Consider the following 11,381-nt stretch of genomic DNA (forward strand, 5'->3'; position numbering starts at 1 on the left):
TGAGCCTTTAAGCAAACACATAAAATGTCCATAACTTCTCTGGTGGAGCTGCTAAATGACCAACAGATGACATTTATATTGCAGCTTCTACAGTATGTGGAAGACTTGCAGACGGACAGGTGAAGATTCTGACCTCATCAACTTTAAATAGCACGAGCGGGAAGCCTCTTTAATCAGCTGCCATTACTGCATGATGGGAAATGGTGTTCAAAACATGTAATTAAAGTGCTCCGCTGTCGTCGAAAATAGTCTTCACGAGTCCATGTGTGTGTGTGTTGAAAGTATTACTCAAGTTGCACACATCTTGCTTCAATTAAAGCTGCGGTCACTTTGCGCAACCCTATGGAACTCTGGGTAAACGGGAGCTCCGCGATGTGAATGCCATCGTTCACACTGACGCTCACTCACACACACTTAAAGGTGCACTATGTAATAAATCTCAAACAACTGGCCATAAAATCCTCCTAATATGTCACAGAGACTCAGGAATAATGTTCATATAACAAACTGAACTCACCAACAACAACAGTACAGACAAAATATTTGCATAAAAAAAAAATATTTTGCAGACTGCAAATCATGTTTATGTTTTGAAATCATTGTTTTGGCATGTGGCGCCACCTACCGCCGTCTACCAATCATTGCAGTCAGTAGAGTCTCAGCTGCCGAGCGACCACGGGTTGCCAGTTATGTCAGAAAACGAAACGTAAAAGACCTCTGTATTTTGAATTTGAATGTAGTAACCGTTTTTGGCCACATTCTTACATATGGCACCTTTAACACTGCGTGTTATAGTACGTGCGGTTCTCGTGGCTCATCAAACATACAAATGCATATTTTTATTCTTGCGGCCTGCATGTGTGTGTGGTCTCAACTCTTATATAATAATAAAAATAATATATTCTTCAAATGGGGGGGGGATCACACAGGCTTCGTATTCTTCTGCTGAAAGTGAGCCTTTGTTATGAGTAGTGTTCAGTGATACCACTTTCCCCTGATCACGCCGTCCTAATAATACCGCTTTTATAATTCACCGTAACCACTCAGTGGCCAACACATAAATACGTTTACCGCAGAGTTTGAACTGTGTGTAAAGGCCACTGTGAGAACAATGCAAGTTCATAATTGGGACTGTAAAACTTTCCATAGAAACCCCGACATTGAATATCGCTCTGTTATTCTTGGTGGCTCGTCCCTCCTACTTCGGGAACACTGCAGAAGAACTGCATCGAATCGTGTACGTGTCTGACCCTGTGGTGACAGAGCGACGACTGCCTACACAAACACGCAACGCACCAAAGAGTCCACCTGGCAAACACAACTGTGGTCCCACAGTTTATGGAACGAGCCACAATCGTGCACAACCGATGTGCGCGCCGAGCGGCTATATCGTCTTTGTAACAATTTTGGGATTATACTCATAGAGCAAAATATGAAATACTGTTATTACTTTTGTTTTTATACATATTTTGTTTCAGTTATTGAAAAAAAAAAAAGATTATCTGATCATTATGGGATCAGACTTTTTACCCCCACAGTATCAAGTACCATGCTGTAATTTTGAGATCCATCCATCCAGGGTTTTCCCGGGGGGGCCAACAATCAACTCTGACACCTACGTTCAATTTAGAGCGTCCAATTTGTCTAATCTCCAAATCTACATGTTTGGGAGGAAACCAGAGATTGTGAAAAGAAATAAGAAGGAATGGGATCTCTTTAAAAACATTTAACTTAATTTAAATCTTTTTTTAAACGATGCTATCTCTGTGTCTTATTAAGAATTGATTTTCATTGTTATAGTTTATAAAGTACAATTCCTGAAGTTAGAATGGCTCATTTCCACTTTCTTTGCATCAGATACAGGATTAAAATCAAAACCAATATGAATCTGAGATATTCTTTTATCTCTTTTTAGCATTTATCTGCTAAATAGGACATTTGCGCTGATGTATTTGTGTTTAGGGAAGCATTTATGTCATATTTAGGCCTTACAAATCATATAATTTCTTTGGAGATTTCCAATCTCATGATTTTGGCCAGCTCATCCTTGTGTTTTTTTTTAACATACCTGAGGTAAGAGTTGGTTCATCCAGCTGACTATGGAGGCTCTCGGGTGAACAGTCAAGTTCTGAATCCCCAGAAGAAAGCTTGTTTCCACTACCGTCCTCCCAGCAAAGCCCCTGGCCTTGCCCTGGTCCGGAGTCATCACACGGCTTGTCCAGGTAGAGATCTCCAACTGACGAGGAGGTCATCAAGGGACTGACAGAGGACATCACAGACGTTGAACTCGTCTCTGTTGAGTTTGTGCTTGTCAGTATGTATAATTCCTCCTGTTTTACACGTGACCTGTCAGTCTCGTGAGGTTTGAACTCTTGTGGCGCCAGAGCCTGGGACAGAGGCAGGCAGAGCTCGGGATGCGGACTGGATGTGGAGGAGGTGTGGACGAGCGGAGGAGAAAGGGAGACAAACGATGCGGCGACTGTTTCGCTCTTGCTCAAATCTACCTTCTGTTGAGTTCCATCACACTTTTTCCCACCGTCACTCTCACTCTTCTCTCCGTCTCCATCCAGCCCTCGACATGAGCAGTTTGCAAGAGTCCCAGGACTGACCGCCTGGCTGCAGTCCTCATTCTCCCCGACCTCCAGAGGCTCACGAATGGAAATCACACACACGCAGGAACCCACAAAAAGAGGAGACACGCTCACAACCTCCTCCTCCTCTTCTTCTGACACCTCTTCTGGTTCTCCAGAGCCTTCACTCTGATCCTCTGTCACCGTCTCCCTCACAGTCGCTTCCTTCTCCGTCAGATCGGCTGTAAACGGCAGCGTGACCTTGACTTCAGGCACAGGCGTGAGGAACGTGCACGGTGTGTCGTCTGTTGGGTTGTGAGGTGCTTGGCAGATGAGCTTGGTCGTCTCACACGGAGCACACTTGGGGCCTCCGCTATGGTAAAGAGGGGCCAAGGTCTCCTAGAAAGAAAAAAAGAAGAATTGTAGAGAATTTTCCTAAATCCTATGGTCACAAGGAAGTAGGACTAATAGGACTAAGTATTTTGTTTGTTTTTATAGTTCCATAGATAGAACCTGTGTCCAAATGCCAGAGGTGGAAAGTAACGAAATACATTAACTTAAGTTACTGTATTGAATACTTTTTTTTGTGTATTTTGTATTTTTTAAAGTACAATTTAAAATCAGGATCAGAACATAGAGGGCGTGCGCCAAAAGTGAGGTAATATCCTGTGTCGCGACGGGTGCGTGAGCTCCAAAATAGTTTTGGATTTCTGACCCCTTGTCATATTTCTACTACACTCACACCCCGTGTAAAGTAACTAAGTAACTTTTACTTAAAGTACATTTCAAATTTTTTACTTCTACTTGAGTACATTTTCAGATGACTACTTTTACTTCTACTTGAGTAATATTTCATCAAAGTATTGGTACTTTTACTTGAGTACAATATTTCAATACTTTTTCCACCTCTGCCAAATGCACATGAGAGGGTTGATGGGAATGTTTTTTTGACATATGATATTTCTTCCACTGGTATCAACATTTTCCAAGGTCCTAAAACTATTGTCAAAGTGACTGTAAAAAAAATAACATGGTGATTTAATCGAAGCGTTACCTGCTGTATTCTTGTCCGCTTCAGATTCTGAACACAGGATCGCAGATTCACTGAAGCAAGGAAGCAACACGTTGCACATCAGTACCGGAAGAGCAAGAATGAAACATCAAGTGTGTTGGATGAACTTTGAGAGCGACACACAGGGCTGTAAACTCACCAGAGAGTAATTTCAGCTTGTCCTTGTAGCAGAAGAGCAGCAGGATGAGGAGACACAGGACAGTGATGACCGACAGGACCGAAACTATGACCCACGAGGACGCTGCGCAATGCGAGAAAGAAAAAAAAAACTTCAGAACTCTCGTTCGTACGTGAAATCTGACCAGTGGAATGACGCCGTCGTGACAAGTCAGTTTGTGGAGTAGCCGGACTGGTTTATTTGATTGCTTTGATTGATTTTTGCAGATGTGAAACCTTGAAAAACCGTGGCACATGTTTCACGTTACTTACCAGACACATGTGGTCCACACACTGCATCAGCATGAGCGCTGCCTGGATGAGTCTCAGTCCTGCCCTCAGCCTTACAACTGGAAGAAAAAGAAATCGGATTAAATAGGAAAACCTACATGGAAATGTGTTATCGATTGAGCCTTTTTATACAGTGTATCACCAAGCTTCCAACGTCTCACTCAAGATAGATTTGTCTCTGTCTGTCTGTCTATCATCATCACCATCATCATCATTGTCAACAGATCTGGACAGCGGTGGAAGCTGGTGTGTGTGGCTTGTGGTCTGCGTGTTTGTGTGTACTCATTTTTGTTACTTATTTAGGGAACCTTTCTGTTACGAAACACTGACTTTTTCAGGTCCAGGGAGCCTCGCGGGGACCGAAACCTGGTCCTAATAAGGCAGGACCCCCACACTCTGAGGCTCCGGTGACACATTTTGAATGTAATATACATGTCAAGTATTCCAAAAGGACAGGAAATCAAAACAGCACTTCTGGTGGTTTTTTTTTTTATCATTAATCCACTGCAGCAAATGTAAGAATACAGTACTGTCTCTGATTTGTTTCATTGTTGTGGTTGTCCTCACTAAAAATGCTGCACAAAAATGTGTGTGTGTGTGTGTGTGTCCGCACTTACCTCGTCCACGGTCTGCACTGTTCGCCGATGTTGTCGGCAGAGAAAAAGCCTTTCTTACATGCAACACAGATCTTCCTTCCATTGGTGAACTCTGAAACAAACACGGTTGTTACAGTACGTCTTTGTACGTTATGTCACTGCACTGTGACATAACCTCTCTTTAAGTTACTGGACATGACTTCACTGGACGCGTGTCTCACCAGGATCGACCTCGAGTCCATACCCAGCACTGCAGGTGGGAATCCTCTCACAGAACTCACAGTTGATGGGGTGGCATTGCCGGTGAGGGGGGCAGCGACACGGTTCCTCCGCAAAGTGATTCTCAGGCGACTCCATAAATCCCTTAACTAGGAGTGGAAGAGTATTTTAGAGCAAAGTTTCGGTCCTAGATCAACTGAATCTGCATTTCTGATGCTGCTTATGTTTAGTTTGGAACTGTCGTTTTGAGATAAACAACTCCGAAAGAAATTACAGATAATTCGTTTTTTTTTTTTATTCCAGTTTTAGTTTCCTTCACAGAGATGTTATTCTTTTCCTTGGCCAATATAAAACAAATATACAGTATATATATAAAGAAATCTAATGGGTCTAATTGAAGCCATTTACTTTTCACGTGTTCAGCCCATGTGACACTTTCCTGGATAATTATTTATTAACATCCTGGATCAACATTCATGGACTGGAACATTCTCTGTGGCGATCGGAGAACTCAACTCTCACATTTCACTGCAACAATAAATACTTAAGGCCGCTTTCATATTTTTTTTTGGTTTTTTTTAAACCCACAAAGAAGAAGAAGAAGAAGTCAGTACTGACTCTGGTCGCAGAACTTCTGCCGAAGACAGCGATCCTCTTCAGTCCAGCCGGGTTGGTATTCGCCACGATTACATTTAATACATTTCGTCTGGTGGAAATCAGTGCAGTGGGTGAGCACATGTAAGCCTGAGAGGAAAAAGGAGAGAATGAAAGGTTAAGGAGGGAAAATACAGACAATTTTATCAACTAGAGAAACTTATAAAGTCATAAAAATGTATTAAACTGCAGCTGTTTTTTCTCTTTTTGACTAAAGTAGTCCATCAGCTGGCTATAATTTCATTAAATGGCTGGATACAACTCATTTATTTGCTTATTTTCATGGGTTTTAAGGTTCAGGTTAGTATTTGAGTGAAGTTTAGGTCAGGGTCGGTGTGGTAAATGTAGTTTTCTTACCTGGGCCACACTTCTTGCAGCACCTGGAGTCTTTAATGTAATGATTGTCATCACACTTGACGGGTTTGGAGATCACATCCGTCCATTCCACATCTGTATTCCTGATCCTCTGATGGTCGCGGGGAGAACGGGAGCCAGGCTTCGAGATCACATCCTTAAAAAAAACCATATAAATATTAAACAGCTTTTCTTGTTGTTTTGTAAGTTTAGCTTTTTAATACGACAGTAAAAAAAAAAAAGTAACCCAGTTTGAGTTTACTGAAGCATTATTTTCCCTTGATAAATGCCACGCTTCACTGATTCTCCTTCTCGACTCTTTATTCACATGAGATATTTTGAGATGTCAGTGAGTAATGAGAGGAAGAGGACGATGGTTAGAACATTTCCAAGACACGGCCAGGAATTCTTTCCACAATGTCAGAAGCACTTGACCGCAGCACCGTTCAGCCTCCAAACCAACAAACTTGAAACCCTATGACACCCAGATTCACAAAGAGAACCAAACACAATCACCTCTAATTGGACTTTGAATTAATAAACAATGGACTGCAGATGCTTTCCTGTTCCACATTAGTGAGATATTAAAATGTAATTAATATAACTATCAGCTTAGTCAACTGGGCCGTTACATAAATAAAAATAAAGAGAATGAAATGTGGGATTTAAACAGGATCTAGTGGGTGTGACACTTCAGAAAATTCACTATATATTCGCCATAAATGATGCTATAAAGTCTTTTTTTTCGCTGTGATTCATCATTGAAATCCACAGCATTAGCACGGAGCTCTTGCTGCAGTAAAACATCTGGGAACTCTAGTAAAAAAAAAAGTCCACAAAGGTAAAACCAAGCAGTCTCTTGCTCTCTCACACACACACACACAGTGTACCCACCCACCAGCCGCCCTCACCACACTGCTGAATTAGAGAATCTGGCTGTTGTGACAGAAACTATGCCAAAGCCACAGTGTCTATATAAAATGTAGAAAAACACAACCTATAGACCAGACTGTGCTCTGACCTCAGATCTACCCCTTTCTTTTTCACATTCAGCACTTCTCGACGTTTATTTTTCCCATGAAATTATACACCTTTCCCTTCTCTTTTACTCTCTCCAACAGTAATTTGTACACTGTAGAAAAGTTGGTGCTGCAGCAACGTTCAGCAGAAACAACTGCCCGTCTGTCATCATAACAACTGTAACTTTCTTTCCTAGGAGGCATCTGTGTGTCTGTAACTTAGTTTCATAAAGATGCATGTAGAAACGCCCTGTCCTTCTCGCTTTTGCCCACCTCCAGGGTACAAAACTCTCGCACGGACGTCATTCTGCTCAGCCTCGGGCACAAACAGCACAACATACAACACAAGCAAGCGTTTAATTACCTCCCACTCAGTGTCTCACACATCAGCCAGTCTTTGTTTTCTAATCTTACCAGAGGAATAATGAAGCTCATGGCTCCGACCACAGCTCTAATGAGAACCATGTGCTGCAGTAAACAGACGTGACAGAGGTAGGGAAAGGTTCCCATGTGAATGTTCACGTCTCGCAGTGGATGAGATGGATTAAGATGGATTAAGATTAGATCGATCGATGGGGACGCATCTCACAGAGGCATCGTTGGTCGGTCAACAGAACCGAGCCAGAGCACACACAAGAAACCCTCAAAAAGAACACCGCGAGCTGTGTTTTTGCTCCGGGCCACATCTAAACATTATGGTCTCAGTTAACATGAGGCAAGATGTTTTCACACACTAAATACACAGTGTATGGAAGAAGAAAGGAGCTGATCCACCCTATATGATTATAGGTTATCATAATGCTAAAGATAGAACGTTCCACCTCAAAGCTGACACTGTATGTGCAGGGATATACAGTTAGGTTTGAATGTCAGTGAACCAAAAATTAGGGGCAGGGGGGGAAAGGTTATATTTGCTTTGAATGGAAAAATACACGAGCATTGCTAAGTGCTGCACTGCCCCCGTGGTGAGGATTTACTTATTACCCTTTCCTATCTTTCTTTTTATCTTCTTTAAAAAGCCTTCACCATGCGTGTGATCCTATCAAACAGAGTGCATTCCTTCTGCCGTCAGCGCACAGAAGAATTTGCATAACTGCCACAGCAGCCACTGGCAACGAGCCTAAAGAAGCACACAGTGCGACTTTTTAGGCCTCTCAGCGTTTCAGGCAGTCATCATAAGGTGCTGTAAAAAAAAAAAGAAAAAAAGAAAAAAAAAGCATATTGCACAAGAGCCTGAATCTTTGTGTGGTGTTGACACGTCTTTGTAAGCCATAAAATACATCCCTTTGAAGTTCCACCTGCTCAAATACAATTATATTTTGATCTCAAATCTTATGGACTAGATATGCATTGCACAATTTTGCACAATTACAACTGAATTAATAGTAATGAAATTAATCCTCAGGCGTTCCTGGGCAAACTCAACCTGCGGTAATTGATAAGAGGGAATTCGACAGCGCTTAACCCAAGTGAGTCAAAGCAAAGTTCTCTCCTCTCTTCAAACAAAGGTCTATTGTTTTTACAAGGACAAACACTTAATAAATCACTTGAACTCCAGCTCCAATCAAGTTCGGAGCTGCAGGCCTGAGGCGATGTAGTGTTACCGCTCAGGCCACAGTAGACATAACACGACCACTGATGGAAGTTTGAAGGTAAATATTGAAAACGGGAAAGAGGTAGAGAGGGATTGTTGATGGGTGGATGACAGAAGAATGAGCGGATGATGGCGAGTCTCAGGTACAGGAGCCACTTGGGTATAGAATGTCTTATTATCAGATATTGACTTTTAAGCTCTGGCATCTTGAAATAATCCAGTATTGCTCAATCAGACAGTTTGAAATGAATTTGATCTGGTTTGGATGAAACCAAAGAAATGAAGGGGAATTCATTGGGGATATGGTGAGTCAGTAATGGCAAGACCATGGTGAGAACAAACCAAAGCCAAGGGTTTGCAGTGTCACCTTATAAACGAACACGGAATCATCCTGTGCTTCGTTCTGCACACTGACTCATTTTTCCGTGCATAATGTCTCTGTGTTTGCTCACTCTCCTTACCACTGCTTTTAAGTGAAAAACATGCTTTTTTCCCCCCGTGCCTATACCTCTCTGCATCACACACACACACTGGTGAAACAGAGGGAGAAAAACTGGGAAGAAGGAGGATCTGTTCCAGTCAAAGTCGTAAGCCTGGCTGACAGTAAAACACAAACACACACACATTTTTTTGTACAGCTATCACAGTGAGTACACTCATCTCATGCAACCTTAAACAGCACAACTAAATACAACACTCTAATCCTTAGACTAAACCTAATTCTAACCCTAAAACCAGGTCTTAATCCATAAAAAGGCAACGGAATGTCCTCACAATGATATTTTAGTCCACTAAAGATATAAACATTCCATCTATTTGGACAGTTAAACCTCCTATGATGTTCTGCCTCATTGAAGACTACTGTGTGAATGCCAGACGAGGTCCTAAAGAGGCAACCAATGCAAGTACACAAACATTAACACACACACACACACACAGATCTGGTGCCCAGCAGTCCCACCACTCCAACCACATCTTGTAAACTTCTCCACCTGGACGAAGTTAGCCGGTTGGACAAAACAACAACATGGATATCATCTTGTCAGTGGACATTCACTGTTTTTTTTTTTGTGCGTGTGTGTGTAGAAATTGTGGCATTGGATCAGCTCAGACACTGAGCAGTCTTGTTGTTATTTCAATTATCCATGCCTTTGAGCAATACGGCACTGGCACACTCCTGCCCTAGATCACTGCCAAAAGCAGCACAGTGAAATGACTTGCAGGCACAAAGTTACAGTTCTATCTTTTGGGAAATAAAGTCAGTGGCTTTCATCTCTGGGTCCCTTATTGGTGCGAGCTCCTCATGAGCCATTTGGCACGAGCGCAGGTCCCCCCCCCCCCCTCTGTGCCGGGACTGTGTTTGGTGGTGAGGGGAGAAGAGCGTCCTGATGCCAGCGGCGTTTTTGCGGTGAGTGCAGGAGACGTGGACGCGACCCAAACCCAACAGTTTCCAGTCAATGTCCCGGCATAAAAATGCAACCATCCTCCACACTTCCCTTCATTCCACCTCAGAGCAGATGATACAAATCATCTCATGTTTTTTTGCTTTACATTGTTCATGTCCATCTACTCGAGGAAAACACACCATCATGTAAAGTAAAACTCACATTATTTGCTTTGCCATTACATTCTAAAAACAAACAAAAACAACCTATTGGAAGTGCAGTTATGGTGCATAAATATGTATTTGTTCTTTTTTGTGTTAAAATAACATTTTCTTTTTGATTTTAGGGAAAGAAAAATAAGTTTCAGTCGCAAAAAGTGTGCGTTTTACCTGTGCGTAAAAGGTGACCAGCGCACACGTTATCCAGCCTCGGAATATCCAGCTTGTAGAAAAGTTCAGTCTCATTTCTGCTGGATGGTGGTGATGATGACCAGCTCCTGCTGAGGAAAACTTGACAAACTTTCTCAGGCAAGAAAATAACTGAAAGCTAAGATCAGGAGAAGAAGAAGAAAAAAAAAAAACAGTTTTGTGGCGCACTTAATCACTTCTCCTTGCGCGTAAAGTCGTAGCGGAGCCTCCAGAGCGTCTCATGGGGCATTCTTGCGCCCTCATTCCCGGTTAGTTCAGCAACAGTTCCCACCTCTGCTCTGCTCTCATCTTCCCTCTGCTTTCACCCACGCTTTGTGAGGGAGGCTGGATGCATGCAGCAGCTTGTAAAAGTAGAGTGAGAGGCCGAGGGAGGGTGGGAACTCCTCCCACCACCTTGTCATACTTTATGTCAAGAAAAAAAAAATCAACAGTTCACCCCTCTCAACACTTCAGGATAAGCACTGAAGTCTATTTGTGAATGAATGAATGAATGAATGAATGAATGAATGAGTGAGTGTGACAGTTTTAGTTTGTCAGATGGCTTTAGGATGTTGTTGTGACATAATCTGCATTTTTCACTTGTCCTGTTGCAACTGTTTGGTGTGTTTATGTCGTTATTTGTTATTTGACTTATCAGAAGCATATTGGGGCCGTTATGTGCAACTGCGACACTAAATATTCTTTTCAGCGTAGCCAATGTGCAGATTCTGTTTTAAATGTTTGTCATGTGATAACGAGAGGATTGCTTTACTTTACAAACGGTGCCATGACCTCACACCACCAGATAATTCATAATGTGACCTTACTCACTGGAGGCAAAGCATGTGGTCACTTTATGAAACATTTCACTTCCTACATGAGCCATTCATCCTGGAACTATGTGGGACTGGTCTGAGTGCAGTTCCTGGAGCTCGACTCCAGAGGAAAAGAGTAACTGCAAATATAAAATACTGCAGGTCTTTCATGCAGGTAGAGAGAGGGGGGAAAAACAACAGCTTATTTCCCTGTAAATTTGCATCGCACACTGAACCCAGCCCACTTTG

General features: G+C 42.4%; 1 protein-coding gene across 1 annotated transcript in view; it reads right to left on the reverse strand.

Moving 5' to 3' along the window:
- The window catches only part of tnfrsf11a (tumor necrosis factor receptor superfamily, member 11a, NFKB activator), a gene marked incomplete at both ends in the record, with an annotated part of 11,979 nt that extends 1,605 nt beyond the window's left edge, over window positions 1-10,374 (reverse strand). Inside the window, 9 exons of the mRNA XM_083901557.1 lie at window positions 2,069-2,969; window positions 3,625-3,674; window positions 3,782-3,883; window positions 4,072-4,148; window positions 4,707-4,797; window positions 4,907-5,053; window positions 5,523-5,648; window positions 5,916-6,024; window positions 10,300-10,374. Of these exons, the coding sequence (XP_083757683.1) occupies window positions 2,069-2,969; window positions 3,625-3,674; window positions 3,782-3,883; window positions 4,072-4,148; window positions 4,707-4,797; window positions 4,907-5,053; window positions 5,523-5,648; window positions 5,916-6,024; window positions 10,300-10,374 (1,678 nt within the window). The remainder of the gene's footprint in view (window positions 1-2,068; window positions 2,970-3,624; window positions 3,675-3,781; window positions 3,884-4,071; window positions 4,149-4,706; window positions 4,798-4,906; window positions 5,054-5,522; window positions 5,649-5,915; window positions 6,025-10,299) is intronic.
- Window positions 10,375-11,381: the final 1,007 nt, after the last annotated feature.

The sequence above is a fragment of the Microchirus variegatus genome (genome assembly GCF_963457635.1).
Source record: "Microchirus variegatus genome assembly, chromosome: 15".
NCBI lineage: Eukaryota > Metazoa > Chordata > Actinopteri > Pleuronectiformes > Soleidae > Microchirus > Microchirus variegatus.